Raw genomic sequence first — 12,900 nt, forward strand, 5'->3', positions numbered from 1 at the left:
TTAGCCAAAATCGCGAAGCTTTCGGCGCCGCGGGTGAAAGGAAAGGAAAGGGCCAACTCCAAAGGCTCAATTGTGTGGCTCCAGTCGAAGCCAAAAGCGCTCAAGGCGACCAAAGGGTGTGTTTCGACCTGGATGCACAACCAAAAGGTATCTAGTGTATTATCTAAAGCGTCTTCTTCACCGAGTTAGCACGTTCGCGCAGCGTAAAGATTTCCGCGTTGTCCGGCACGATGCCATAGTGTACGAACAAATCGAGCGTCTTGAAGAACGCGGGCACGATCGGTTCGTTGCTGACACGGACGAGGTGCGGGAAGGCCTTGCGAAAGTGGCTTGTTGCGTCATTGAGCTTGTAGTGCGGGATGATCGGGAACAAGTGGTGGACTTGATGCGTCCCAATGTTGTGGCTCAGCTCGTCGACGAGCCAGCCGTAGCTGCGGTCGACGCTCGACAGGTTGCCCTTGACGTACGTCCACGACGAGTCGCCGTACCAAGGCGTGTTTTCATCATTGTGGTGCAAAAAGGTCGTGACGACCAGAAACGAGGCAAACACAAACAGAGGCGCAAAGTAGTACAGAGCCATCGTTTTGATGCCCAAGGTGAGGGTCAGGTACCCAACGATCGCGACCCCCGACAGCCAGAACCCGAGCGACACGATCACAGCGGCCGTCCGACGGACGAGGAGCGGGTCCCACTAGGCATTGAACACCCATAAGTTTCAAGCGCTTAGGTTCGTGATGAAGGCAAAAAACGTACAGGGTTGAAGTGGTTCATGGTGCGCGGCACGTAGCCTTGCTTGAGGTAGATGAACCAGGACAGACCGAGTGTGTACACAATCTTGCGGGTCATGGGGTACTCGTCCTTTTCGCGTTGCGGGTAAAACACTTCGTCCTTGTCCACGTTGCCCGTGTTTTTGTGGTGGTGGCGATGGGTGATGCGCCAGCTCTCGAATGGAGTCAAGATCGCAGAGTGCATGATGCAGCCCACAATAAAGTTGAGGTTGTGGTATCGAGAAAACGAGCTGTGTCCGCAGTCGTGGCCAATGGTGAACACGCCCCAGAACACCACGCCTTGCACGTACACGTACGCAAGGGATATCAGGAGGTCTAGCACCATCCAGTCGGCGACGGCAGCGCGGGCATGAGTGAGTCCCGTCATCAACGCAGCAGTCAATGCTACTGATCGAAAAACGTAGTAGAGTGAAATGGTAGCATCCGACTCAAAGCACGAATTCGGAATCGAATGCTTGAGTTCCGTCAAGGTCGGGAACTCGACATCGGCCGCAGGAGCCGCTGCTCCGGAGGTTGCCTTGGGCGACGGCATCGCAGAATGCCCGTCGCCACCCAACTCATTGGATTTCTGTGCCAACAATTGAATGGTCCAATTTGTTTGAATAAATATATTCATTCTGACGAATCCAAGCGTATACACATCAACGTGCAGTTTAAATTTAATCTCGTCATTTTTATTTGCACCGTGGACAATGTATAACCAGAGTACATGACGTTTCGCTCCCAATCCAATGACGTCGGTTCACGCATAGAAAAAGTAGAATTAAAATATCAGACGTCATGAATGCAATTTTATTAGAATATCGTCTGTTCGTTGAAAACCACACTTACCGCCGTGGACCGAGCCAAGTGCGCACCTGGACTCCTGCCGCCACTACTTTCAGAACACAGGTAAACGTATTGCGTACGTTCATGCAATCCACTGGAGCCCTTGCGAGTCCTCTTGCCTTCGTCAACACCTACGAAGCTCACCAACGTGACATGTTAGAGAAGGAACAAACTGCACAAAAAAAAGCGTGGTGAACAGCGCAACGTATTGTATACAAGTACGCGAGAAATCTCCATGTTGTGTGTTGTGCTACGAGCACCTCTTAGTGCCAAGGTGACATGTAACCCGTGCTCCAACCAGCCACAACATATCTCAACATTTCTCATGATTTTCCCAGCTCGTCGAGGGATCTATTTTATCCGGATATGTCGGGAAACCAACAATATGGAGTACCTGTATATATTAATAACCCTTTTGAATAAGTAGTGTCTTCTGATGTAAACCTCCATAACGGCATTTCGATTCTTCCATCGACAGCCTCCCCGACACACAACGACATGCTCGACCACGTGTCCATCTTCAGCCAAAGCGGCACTGTCCTGTGGTCGCGCTCGATGTGCAAGCTTCGCGGCAATCCTGTTGACCATTTGGTCAAGACTGTGCTATTGGAAGAGCGTCTTGGACGCAAAGAGTTCAACTATGAATCGTACCAGATGCGTTGGAGCTTGGAGAACAAGCTCCAGCTCGTGCTCGTCGTCGTGTATCAAAAAGTTCTCCAGCTTTTGTATGTGGATGAGCTCCTCGAGCGTCTCAAGCGGGAAGTTGTGGCGCATTTTGCCGATGACATTCGCACGCGTAAGGCATTCGCCTCGTTCGACAAAACGTTCGACCGAATCCTCCGCGATGTCGAGTCGGGACACTTGAAAACGAAACGCCCTATCACGGCTCATGCTCCCGCCGTCGTCTCGTCCACCGAGATTGACCTCACGCGCAGCGCGCAAGATGACGGAAACGGTGACGGCGAGTTGGAGAAACTCAAGCATGACCTCAAACTGGTCGGAAGCAGCGGGTCCAAGCAACCTCGAACTATGCGCACCGGTCCACGCGCAGGAAAGAAGAAGGGGAGCAAGAAGGACGCAGAAGGTACACTCGTTCCGTGCGTTCACCAGAATGGATGACGCAGACATGGCCATCTGTCGTCAGAATCCACGCAACCCAAAGGAGGCAAGGCGCGAACAGTGTGGCACGACCCCCGAAAGACTGTTTCGTCCAAGGAAATGGCCGAACTTGATCGATCGCGCTCGGTGCGTCCGTCCTGGCCATCCCATACTCGTGCTCACCCGACGCGTTAGCTAAATAGTGAGGAAGAAGAGGCTTCGCTGGCCCAACGCCGCAACGAGTTGATTGGTGTAAGCTGCTACCGAGTCCTTCTCTATCGCTTGACATGCCATTGCCATGTAGGAGGGCGGCGTCGACGACGGCGACGAGTCGGACGATGAGCAGAGCGACACGTCCAACGTGTCCGGGAGTGACTCGGACGCCGGGGCGACCGGTTGGAGCTTTGGCAAGACACGGTTTGGAGACTTTTTGCAGTCCATTTCCGGCAACAAGGTATTCCATGACTGCACGAGGGACGGTTGGCCATTCGCGTCCTTACCCTGGAGCAGATTTTGGATCGCGAGGACGTGGCCCCCATCGTGGAGCAGTTCCGTCAGCAGGTACAGTTGTCCATCGGTGTGTGCCGCCACAGATCTGACCGTTTGACCACTCCACATTGAGTAGTTGATCAGCAAGAACGTCGCAACGGAGGTGGCGCAAGAGTTGTGCGAATCCGTCATCTCGACAATGGTCGGCCAACGCCTCGAAAGCTTTACACGGTGCGACAAATACCCTTGTCCATGGCGACTCTGACTCGATACAGCATTCAAACGGTGGTGCAAAAAGCACTAGAAGCCGCGCTGTTGCGCATCCTGACGCCGAAGAAGTCGACGGATGTGCTGCGCGAAGTCCTGGCAGCGCGCGACCAAGGCCGGTGCTTCAGCATCGTCTTCGTGGGTGTCAACGGCGTTGGCAAGTCGACCAGTTTGTCGAAAGTGTGCTATTACCTCAAATCGCGAGGCGTCAAGGTACGTTGAAAGGATCGCACGACTGATTGACCGGAATTTTCCAGATTATGATTGCCGCGTGCGACACATTTCGATCGGGGGCCGTCGAGCAGCTGAACCAGCATTGCAAGGTCTTGGATGTGCCGCTGTTTGAGCGAGGTGCGGCGATTGGAGGCGGCCGAGTATGACGGTTTAGCGTGTAGGATACGCCAAGGACCCTGCGTCGGTGGCGAAGGATGCGATCGCGTACGGCAACGACAACGGGTTTGACTGCGTCTTAATTGACACGGCCGGCCGCATGCAAAACAACGAACCGCTCATGCGTGCACTGGCAAAGCTCGTGTCCGTGAACAACCCTGATCTTGTCCTCTTTGTGGGGGAAGCGCTTGTGGGCAACGACGGGATCGACCAGCTCTCGCTCTTCGATCGGGTTTGTTTGGTTCCTCGCGTTATTAAGATGGGCGAAGTGTTGACATCCGAATGCGCAGGCGCTGGTCGACTACTCGGACCGCCAAGTGCCGCGTCGTGTCGACGGCATCGTCATTACGAAATTTGACACGATCGATGACAAAGGTATATGTGCAAGATGCGCGGAGAGGGACTCATCCTGTGTAGTTGGCGCGGCCGTGTCCATGGTATACAAGACGGGGCAGCCCATCATGTTTGTCGGGACAGGGCAGAAGTACACGCACCTCGCCAAGCTCAACGTCAAGACTGTGCTGCGAAGTCTTCTCAACTAAGCGCGTGAATGAACTCTAGTCGTGCATCCGCCATGCCAATCCCCGCATCGATCGTTCCATCCTTCAGAGCTTGGTGCCGCCCAACACAGTTGTTGCGCATCCGGATGCTCCGACTATCCGATTACATGCATCGAAGTTCGAAGTATCGAATAAATGCCTCCGAACGATCTGTGATTGGTGGACTTCTGTCCAATCCAAGCGCATCTTCGCCCAACGCGGCGAACGTAAGCATGGGCTCCATTCGAGAAGACGTCGTGGCGCCGATGGAGGGCGTGGCAGTCGACGACATATATGCTGTCGAGCTCGACGGCCTGAACTTACTGAACGATATCGAGCTGCACTCGATACTGGACCCACTTGGAGGCCAGGAGGATGAATCGCTAGTTGAAGAAAGAATCGATGATCGTGCTGGTCGACCACCGTCGGTGCCACACCATCGGCAGCAACGGGTGTCCCGTGTTGCGACGCAGGAGACGCCGGTGATCGATCTGACCAGTGACGACATGGACGACGATGCCCCTGTTATCGTGGCCACGCTTTACCCCAATCCTACGTTAAGCGCCACGGCGAAGAGACACATGTGCAAGAAGCGAAAGCTCCCCATGCAAGGACATCGAAGTCACGGGAATGGACGGCCCGCACGACATGTCCGCTACGATCCCGAGCACATCCGATCGGCAGAATGCACGCAAGTGTGCTTGGACAACCAAGTCGCCCTCGAAATGTACAGGAAGGCAACGACGTGTGCCATATGCCTCGACACCCTGCGGGACTTGACGTCGACGTCGTGCGGCCATATATTCTGCCGCGAATGCATCACACAAGCGGTGTTCGCGTCCCAGAAGTGTCCAATGTGTCAGACGCCGAACGAGCCCCACGACATCCATCCCCTTTACCTTTAATATTGATTGCACCACGATCTCGCTTCTTCTTACGATTTTATCCTGCGACGGGGGTGGCCGGCGCTTCAGGCACGAAGAGAGAGCTGTAAAAGTCGCCGGGGAGCATTGGATCCATATGCTGCTTCGCGATGGCCGTGATGAGCTTGGTCCGCTTCTCCTGTGGTCTACAACATGGACGTCATCAGTGTATTACGGTCGACTGGGCTATCGTACCGAATCGGCGACTGCGACGACAGTCCGAGAGAGTGCTTGTACCGCAAGTGCAGTCGATGGACGTGCATGGCATTGAGCGCCGTCTGCCGGATCAACGGGCCAAGCCATTCGCTGCCTACGACCATGCCATCCTGCGGGCCACCACCATGCAACCTTTACCCTCCACACCAAAGAGAGAAATTGTACCTGCAAGGGACCCAAGACGCGGCCGCTGAACGTGTCGTCGGCATCTGTGGCACCATCTACCATCAAGCGTCATGGACATGGGACGGTTTCGAGAAGGCGCTTCACCTCCTTTGGACAAGTCAAAGGCCGACCCGTCGACGCAAATACGGACGCAAAAGAGCCCGTCGTCCAGCGGATCAATTACAATGCACACACTGGCTTTCGGATGCGGAAGGTTGTACGCAGAAGCCCATAGCGCCGTGCCTGGGCGGTAGTTTTGCTGGCACTCGTTCCATACAATCAAGACCTCGGCCTTGTCCAGCACCAATCCGTGTGCGGGTGCCAGCGTTGGGACGTAGAACGCCACTTCGTAGTTGTGCTGGGCATACACGAGCGCGGGGGTGCGAGGGCTGCTTCGGTCAAGGTAGCCGAGGAAGCCACCGTACGAGTGCGCGTCCACAGCGGTGCCCATGGTCGTGACAAAGGCGAGGTAGGCTGACGAGCACGCCGACGAACTGGCGGTGGTTGCTGACACGACCTCGACTACGTCGTAGCCGGCGCGAGACGGCTGGTTCACCACATATGCAATCCCAATCTAATTGGAAACAATGGAGTGACGGCCCCGCGAACAGTACGTCAAGGGGTGGACGGACCTCGTACGTTTCACGCGTCGGTAAACGATCGAGAGCCTGTAGGTCCTGCTGTAGCTGCGCGGACGGGGCCAGCGGCAGCAACGACCCCCAACTAGCAACGGACAAAAATCCCAGTTGAGAGAGCAGACGGCGGGCGATGTGGGTGGTGGACGGGGCCGAAACTGGTGCCTCCAGCAAGTTGACGGTGGCGACGCGTCGATTTTGAGCAAAGTCAGTCGCTTGCGCCTGCAGGAGCGTTTCAAAGAGAGTCACTTGGGCTTCATGACGCTTGGCGGACGAGTCGGAATGCTTTCCGCCCGTGTTGCCCTCCCAGCCATCCGACTTCCAGCTCGTTAGAGACGCCGCGTTCTTGCGAAGGGAGCGGAGAAGTGGGTCGGACGGAGGCGGGTTCAAGCCTGCCTCCAGCGTCGTGGAAGCTGTCGACGAGGTCGTGGCCACAGTGGAAGACTCCTGGGGGAGGGATGGTGCAGTGGTGGCGGGGGCAGGCGGCGCAGACAGCGAGGCGAATTTCGACGGGAAGTATTGCGGGTGTGTGCGCCACTGGTAGCACCCCGACGAGTCGCGCAACGTCACGTGGACGTAATCCCGCGTCTCCAATATGGACACCACCGTGTGCAAGTTCCACGTGTAATGGGTCGTGGCTGGGTTATAAATCTACAAAGCAAACAAACTCATGAGGGGACCAAACGACTTGAAACGACACGGACTTGTTTGACGCCATCGTGGCTGCCATGAGCATGGTGCTTAACGAGGTATTCGAGCAAATGCTGAGCGCTTAGACGGGTTGCCAAGTCGGCATCGGGCGTCGTGGGGGGGAAGTCCAAGTGAAAATCGGCAGCGTCGACGGTCGTTGCGATGACTTTGACCATGATCTGGGCCTTGGACAGCAGCTGCGGCGTCGTGACGACCCATTCTAGCAGACACGATGTGGCTGACGCAATGAGCTGGTCCAGGTATGGAGGCGGCGTGCGCGACGATCGCAGCATTTGGGCATTCGTCGCCATAAACTCGCACACGCAGCTTATCAAAAACACACACGACGAAAACACGTGCTTGTACAGGTGCTCGCTGACGATCGTGAGGTACCGAAGGCACTCGAGGGCGGTGAAGATGACGGCGGGTTTCCATCGACTGTACGATTTGTGACAAGGCGAACAGTGACTCGCGAGGCGCTCCAGTACCTGGGGACTTTGGTCACGAAGGAGCAAATGGTGCTGATGGTTGCAGGGACTTGGGAGTTGCGCGTGGAAGCGAGCCCGACGGACCAAAAGAGCGCTTCTTTTTGGACGGCGATGGTGAGTTGCCACATGGCCATCTACAAGTGAATCATTCGAGTGTGGTGAACTCGAGTCGGTTTGCACCTGCTGGTTGGTCGGGTCTTGTTCGGTTTTAAGGTAGTTGATAAGCAGCGTCACAACGTTCGAGCTCTGGTAGCGCGGCAAGGACGAGTAGATGCCTGGAAGGTTCTCGTCCAGGTTTTCGTTGGCCACGAGCGCCTTCTCCACTTGCTTTGTGATCGCGAGCTACAAACGTCCATCGATGAGCAACAATATAAGTCAAACGTGGGACGGAGTGTACGGGATAGTGGGAATGGATGGTCAGGAGGGAGCTGCACGCTTCAATGCACGCCTTTCTCAACGCTTTGATCGAGACGCCGCCGACCGTCGCGGGCGCGTTTTCCCCCACGTCCGACCCCATGGACGACCGTTTGTCTGCTAGACCGTCTTTGCGTGCCGTCGTCGATCCCGCCTTGTTGACAGTTAAGCTGGTATTATTCATGTCCGTGAGCCACCCGTCTACTTGGGTAATCCTCATGTACCTCAGAATGTGGTCAATGGCATGGTGGAAGGTGCCCGCCAACACGCCAACGCCTCGCAATGTGTGGGTGCCATGCGTTCCAAAGATGCGCGAGCAGCTCACGACGGCCGCCGCGACCACAACCTGCAAAAGAAACTAGTTGAGTCGGCGCAATGGGCAAGCCATTCTACTTCGTCTGTGTCAAGGAGCGCCTTCTGAATCGCCATGAGCGCTCGAATCGTGAATGGCCATGTCACTTGCTTCGTTCGACCGATGCCATGACCGCAGAGGAGACCACCAAGACATCGAATGGCTTCCGCACGGCACAAAGCAAATCGTGTCATTTGCGCCCGGTTCAGCGACGCGTCAAAGAGCCATGGACCGAGAATGCGAAGGATCGTGTTCACGTCTGGGAGCTGCGGCTGCCTGGGGGTCGTTCCGGTGGCCGCGGCAGGCTTGGCAAAGCTGAGCACCTGGGCGAGATGGTGTACGCCAGTCTACAAGATCCCGTCAGTACCTCTCCATCAAATCCAATGGATGCAGAAGAGCGTGCAAAGCCGAAGCACGTACGATAGCAGCCAGGTAGACATCTGGATCGACAAACAAGCTCGGGTGGCCGATCACGCGCATGACGCGGTACCACGCATACGCCAAGAACGGACTTGCGAGCTCAAATTTGGTTACGTGGGCGTTGTCGACCCAAGCAATGGTAACACTGAGCGACGATGAGTGCTTCGACTCGGCCGACGATGGTACGACAAGGCGCCCCATGAGGGTTTGGGTGAGTGCGAGCGATGCCTTGTGCCATTGCTCAATCACGGCCTTTCGGTGAAGCCAGCGACGGCAAAATTTGAGCAGCATGTTCCAGAGCTCCCCTTTTACACCTGTCACATGCAGCGACAGGATAAACTGTTCCAGCGTGACGCGAAAGAGGTGGGCACAGAGGGGCAGAGCAAGCGTGTGCTTGGACCCGTGCAGGATGCAATCCGTGATTCCGAGAAGGAGACGAAGGAAATGGTCCCAAGTCGCCGTGGTCATCTGGGCGCCACGTTTGCGTCCGAGGGCGGAGTACAGGTCGAGCACACTGCACATGCAAGTCGCGTTAAAACACGAGATAAGATGATCCACGGACGTACGTTTGGCAAAGAGATGCGTGGGTGGCGATGAGCTCTGGATTGGATCGATGTCCATCTTTATCTTCGAAGAGGAGAGACATGTGGCCGAGGAGGTCCCGAATGAATTCTTGCTCCTGCGCATGCATACACTTTGGACGGCCATCGAGCCCTGCATTGCCAAGACCGAGCCATCGTTCGTAGACGCCGATTGCGCCAAGAATGACTTCGCTGTCTTCCATGCTCAGAGCAAAACTGTGACCCAGTGGTTCCATTGCCCATCGAACGTGTGTGGGGGTGGTGAGCACCGACACCATCGATGGGGAGGCCTGGGCGGCGTCTGTGGACGATTGTTGCTGCTCCGAGGGATTACTGAGGAAGCCCACAACCATAGAGCACACACCACGCTGGCACCCTTCATTGAACACCTTGAGGACATGGGCCTCCGGCGGCGACTGAAGCAGCTCGCACTTGGAAACCCACGAGAGAAACATCCGATTTGACGAAATGCCGTCGAGTTTGATTTTTTGATAATATGGAGAAATATTGAAATATGTATACTTCAATTGGCGATATATTAAAAAATACGACCGGCGCGTTCTATCATTTCAGAAATCGTGCATCGAGTGCTAGTTAGTGCCCATGAAAGGAAAGGCTTCCTGGCAAACGCGACAACGCACGAGCTCGTGACTTGAGGAAAGCAAAGAGAAAAGGATGGTCGTCGATGTCACTCATGGTCGGCGAGCGCTAGGATGTCTGCGTACGTACTGAGGACTGTGCGTAGCTCGCCCCGTGTGACGTTCTCGCGCCACATGATTTCCACGAGGTGGTGCTGGCCGTGGAAGTAAGGTTCAAGGCGCCGAAACAACTCAACGACCGGCGTGGGTGTGTTGGCTTGTCGCGTGAGTTGCGCGAGGATCTCCTTGTCAGTCTTTTCGGAAGACTGGGGTGAGTAGGACGATAAGAGGGCGGGGGAGTGCGAAACCGGCGGCGGCAACCCATCATGTACACCGCTTCCTTCAGCGTCAGGTATCAGTAAATGCACATATTGGTGCATCTGCGACACAAACTCGTGCTGGAGCAGCCAGATCTACAGCAAGCATCATGTCAACGCGCCTCCATCTCGTCAATCGCAATCCCGCACCAGCATGTGAATGTACTCGAGTTTGCGCTGGGGATTCAACGTGTTCATAAAGACCGATAGCCGACTCTTTCCATTGAACGTCGCGAGCACTTCGGGCAGCTCCATGGAGGTAAACTTGCGACGGAACTCGAGTGCGGTCGCCGACTGGCTGTGCACGTTGGTCGCAGTCGGGTTCACGTGGTACACGTTGTACATGGTGACGGCCTCGATCACCTTGGCGACGCCCCAGTAAACCAAGTGCGCCGCAAGCCGGAAAAGTTGTTTCAAAGGAAGGCCCGTTTCAAGCATGAGTTCCTGGAAGTCGCGGAGGGGGTTATGCGCGCTGATGAGGAGGCGGAGTTGAGGCGACGCATCGGCTGGGAGCGCCTCGAGGACCTTGTCGTTGTCATGGAGGAGCAGCAGGGTGTGGTACGGCCGCATGGACGTGATGTGGACGGTGGTCGCGTCGTCCAGTGTTAGCGAGAGCTGCACCCACCGATTCAAAAGCACGTGGACGGCGCCGTCTTCTTCGAGTCCGTGGTAAATGGCCTTGAGGTCATTGGCGAGAATGCTCTTGCCGAGGGCGACGTCAATGAGTGTTTGAGGGTCGACCTCGACATCAGTTGTGTCCTTATCTCCGCTATTGCCCCCGTTGTTCCCGCCACCGCCGCCTCCGTTCGGATTGTTGTCGGACGAATGTAGCGCAAGTTGCCGTTCGTTTTGAGCGATTTCGTCGCGAATGTGCAGCAACTCACGCACTTCGGTGGTGACGAACCCCACGCGCGCTTCCTCGTGCATGAGCGCGTGGGCGAGTTGGGACGCGACTTGGGCAAATGCGTTGACTTTTTTGTCCCGTTGCGAGGACGACGGAGGTGATTGTGAAGATGACGCTAGCATTCCGTCGAGCTTGGCATCGTCGAGGGCAAAGATGACGTTAAACATGGACGTATCGCGCCGTCCAGACGACGACGCAGTTCCTGTGCAGGTCGCATTTGTCGACGACGGCGCTGGGTTTGCATTCGACGTCGGCTCGTTGATCGTTACAGGGTGACTGATGAATCGGAGGTCGTCGATCACAAGTTGAAACGTTTGGTTGCACAGGACGTTCTTCGGGCGGAAGAGCTTGGCGACAAGTGCGGAACTCAAGCGGTGAAAGGCAGACACGTGACTGTCGCTTTGAGGGGCGGGGTACCGGAAGGCTAGGTTACATCCCTTGTGAATGTCATCGACGACGAGTGCCACCCCGAGGCAGCATCCCAACTTGACCGAACTCATGACGGGATGTCAAGCGAGTGTTGTGAATTGCCCGAAATAGCTCAGTCAAAATACGCTATCCAGAGTTGTAAGTATTTTGTTCCTTTAATACTAGTATGATGTTGCGAATAGTACATACTAATACCTCAAATCGTACTTAAACGAGACCAGAACGTTTGTGAAGTTTGTCAAGGTGCAACCAAGGACGAGCAGGTTGGAGATTCGACTTCCTGCTGGTTGGACTCCAGTTGCAGCTCGGTGGGCTCAAGGCTCGCCTTCCCTCCATTGGGGTGCCGCTTCTCGGGTGAGCCTGGATGTTGCGATGGTGTCGTGTCGTTTGTGGTGTCGTCGAGCTGGTTATTGATGCTGTCATCGACGTACGCGACGCTTTGTAACTTGTCACTCTTGAGCATCTTCATAAACTGCTGGAATTCGCGCATGGTGGGGAACACCATGCCGTCCAAGATAGGATTTCCATGATGGAACGCTTCCCCATTGACTGTGAAGACGTACTTCTCGACGTTGGCTTGCATTCGCAGGGGTCCATCGGTTGCTTGGATTCTCCTGTGCATCATTTGCTTGTCGCACGCCACGTACAAAACGTGGACGACAGCCATCTCGGGCAAGTGAGATGTGCTGAAAGATAAGGTTCGCTCGCCGCCTTCCACATTGATGAATTGATCGAATACGGCTTCCTCCTGCAGCGAATCGATGGAGTCGTTCTCGTGATAGATGAGCTGGACGTAGCCCGCAGTGCCCTTGCATTTTACATGCAACAGCTCACCGAGCTCATGCGTGTCGCGCTTCCAGTCGTGAACCATTTGAACCTCGCATGATTCGCCAGCAGGTGTCATAGCAGTAGGAACAACAACATCATCGCATTGTTGCATGTAGATTCGCACAAAATGATCGCGCTTACTCTTCGGCAAGTAGTCGGAGGGGGAAAGACCATTCACATCCCGAGAGTGCTTCGCGCCAGCTGCGAGGAGGTACGGCAACACAAACGTCTTCTGGGACGCAAACACGTGGTGCAGAATGGTCCATTGCGTCGTTGGGTCCGTTGCGTTCACATCGACGCCGTGCTTGAGGAACATTTCGAGAATGCATTGCAGGCGCTGGCACGTCGTTGACACGTAGCAGCATGCGTGAAACGCCTTGATCACGTCGACATCTGTCGGATCGGGCGATGCCTGGAGCGCCTTCTGGATGTCGTTGATGTCCTCGAAGGACGTGACGCTGTCGAGAACGCTCGAGCTGTTGCCCATGCTGCGCTAGATTC

At 55.4% G+C, this 12,900-nt stretch overlaps 6 protein-coding genes across 7 annotated transcripts; 2 read left to right on the forward strand and 4 right to left on the reverse strand.

Annotated features, from left to right (window-relative positions):
- Positions 1-133: 133 nt before the first annotated feature.
- Positions 134-1,359, reverse strand: H310_05787 (hypothetical protein). The gene is made up of 2 exons (XM_008870610.1): positions 754-1,359; positions 134-691 (listed from the first exon to the last, which is right to left on the reverse strand). The coding sequence occupies exons 1-2, from the start codon at positions 1,318-1,320 to the stop codon at positions 164-166; spliced, it is 1,095 nt and encodes a 364-aa protein (XP_008868832.1). The 5' UTR covers positions 1,321-1,359; the 3' UTR covers positions 134-163.
- Positions 1,360-2,079: 720 nt separating this feature from the next.
- Positions 2,080-4,507, forward strand: H310_05788. Of its 2 annotated transcripts, XM_008870611.1 has the most exons (11): positions 2,080-2,700; positions 2,761-2,861; positions 2,910-2,966; positions 3,019-3,168; positions 3,225-3,275; positions 3,340-3,434; positions 3,479-3,683; positions 3,728-3,821; positions 3,866-4,092; positions 4,151-4,235; positions 4,278-4,507. In XM_008870611.1, the coding sequence occupies exons 1-11, from the start codon at positions 2,115-2,117 to the stop codon at positions 4,400-4,402; spliced, it is 1,776 nt and encodes a 591-aa protein (XP_008868833.1). In that variant the 5' UTR covers positions 2,080-2,114; the 3' UTR covers positions 4,403-4,507. The 2 variants fall into 2 exon arrangements, with proteins under 2 accessions (XP_008868833.1, XP_008868834.1); XM_008870612.1 differs by having other exon boundaries at positions 3,866-4,235.
- A 105-nt stretch (positions 4,508-4,612) lies between these two features.
- H310_05789 (hypothetical protein) lies at positions 4,613-5,330 on the forward strand. Its single transcript, XM_008870613.1, has one exon. It carries the CDS (start codon positions 4,633-4,635, stop codon positions 5,302-5,304), a length of 672 nt encoding a protein of 223 aa, XP_008868835.1. The 5' UTR covers positions 4,613-4,632; the 3' UTR covers positions 5,305-5,330.
- H310_05790 (hypothetical protein) lies at positions 5,277-9,749 on the reverse strand. The gene is made up of 13 exons (XM_008870614.1): positions 9,269-9,749; positions 8,703-9,216; positions 8,324-8,629; positions 8,155-8,276; positions 7,914-8,100; positions 7,697-7,858; positions 7,517-7,650; positions 7,043-7,466; positions 6,336-6,989; positions 5,809-6,277; positions 5,704-5,759; positions 5,518-5,648; positions 5,277-5,468 (listed from the first exon to the last, which is right to left on the reverse strand). The coding sequence occupies exons 1-13, from the start codon at positions 9,736-9,738 to the stop codon at positions 5,342-5,344; spliced, it is 3,756 nt and encodes a 1,251-aa protein (XP_008868836.1). The 5' UTR covers positions 9,739-9,749; the 3' UTR covers positions 5,277-5,341.
- A 55-nt stretch (positions 9,750-9,804) lies between these two features.
- Positions 9,805-11,661, reverse strand: H310_05791 (hypothetical protein). The gene is made up of 2 exons (XM_008870615.1): positions 10,389-11,661; positions 9,805-10,334 (listed from the first exon to the last, which is right to left on the reverse strand). The coding sequence occupies exons 1-2, from the start codon at positions 11,640-11,642 to the stop codon at positions 9,972-9,974; spliced, it is 1,617 nt and encodes a 538-aa protein (XP_008868837.1). The 5' UTR covers positions 11,643-11,661; the 3' UTR covers positions 9,805-9,971.
- A 34-nt stretch (positions 11,662-11,695) lies between these two features.
- H310_05792 (hypothetical protein) lies at positions 11,696-12,896 on the reverse strand. The gene has a single exon (XM_008870616.1). The coding sequence runs from the start codon at positions 12,884-12,886 to the stop codon at positions 11,810-11,812; it is 1,077 nt and encodes a 358-aa protein (XP_008868838.1). The 5' UTR covers positions 12,887-12,896; the 3' UTR covers positions 11,696-11,809.
- Positions 12,897-12,900: the final 4 nt, after the last annotated feature.

This window comes from Aphanomyces invadans, assembly GCF_000520115.1.
Source record: "Aphanomyces invadans strain NJM9701 unplaced genomic scaffold supercont1.10, whole genome shotgun sequence".
NCBI classification, from domain to species: Eukaryota; Oomycota; class Saprolegniomycetes; order Saprolegniales; family Verrucalvaceae; genus Aphanomyces; species Aphanomyces invadans.

Bases quoted from the DNA above. Each gene is read 5' to 3' on its own strand.
- H310_05788 (XM_008870611.1), top strand. From the start codon at position 2,115: ATGCTCGACCACGTGTCCATCTTCAGCCAAAGCGGCACTGTCCTGTGG. The intron at 2,862-2,909 runs GTGCGTCCGTCC...CCGACGCGTTAG, and splicing joins AACTTGATCGATCGCGCTCG to CTAAATAGTGAGGAAGAAGA. The intron at 4,093-4,150 runs GTTTGTTTGGTT...CCGAATGCGCAG, and splicing joins AGCTCTCGCTCTTCGATCGG to GCGCTGGTCGACTACTCGGA.
- H310_05790 (XM_008870614.1), bottom strand. From the start codon at position 9,738: ATGTTTCTCTCGTGGGTTTCCAAGTGCGAGCTGCTTCAGTCGCCGCCG. The intron at 8,630-8,702 runs GTACGTGCTTCG...GGGATCTTGTAG, and splicing joins ATGTCTACCTGGCTGCTATC to ACTGGCGTACACCATCTCGC. The intron at 8,101-8,154 runs GTACATGAGGAT...GAATAATACCAG, and splicing joins GCCATTGACCACATTCTGAG to CTTAACTGTCAACAAGGCGG.
- H310_05791 (XM_008870615.1), bottom strand. From the start codon at position 11,642: ATGAGTTCGGTCAAGTTGGGATGCTGCCTCGGGGTGGCACTCGTCGTC. The intron at 10,335-10,388 runs GTGCGGGATTGC...TGCTTGCTGTAG, and splicing joins TCGAGTACATTCACATGCTG to ATCTGGCTGCTCCAGCACGA.
- H310_05787 (XM_008870610.1), bottom strand. From the start codon at position 1,320: ATGCCGTCGCCCAAGGCAACCTCCGGAGCAGCGGCTCCTGCGGCCGAT. The intron at 692-753 runs GTACGTTTTTTG...TTCAATGCCTAG, and splicing joins CCATGAACCACTTCAACCCT to TGGGACCCGCTCCTCGTCCG.
- H310_05789 (XM_008870613.1), top strand. From the start codon at position 4,633: ATGGGCTCCATTCGAGAAGACGTCGTGGCGCCGATGGAGGGCGTGGCA.
- H310_05792 (XM_008870616.1), bottom strand. From the start codon at position 12,886: ATGGGCAACAGCTCGAGCGTTCTCGACAGCGTCACGTCCTTCGAGGAC.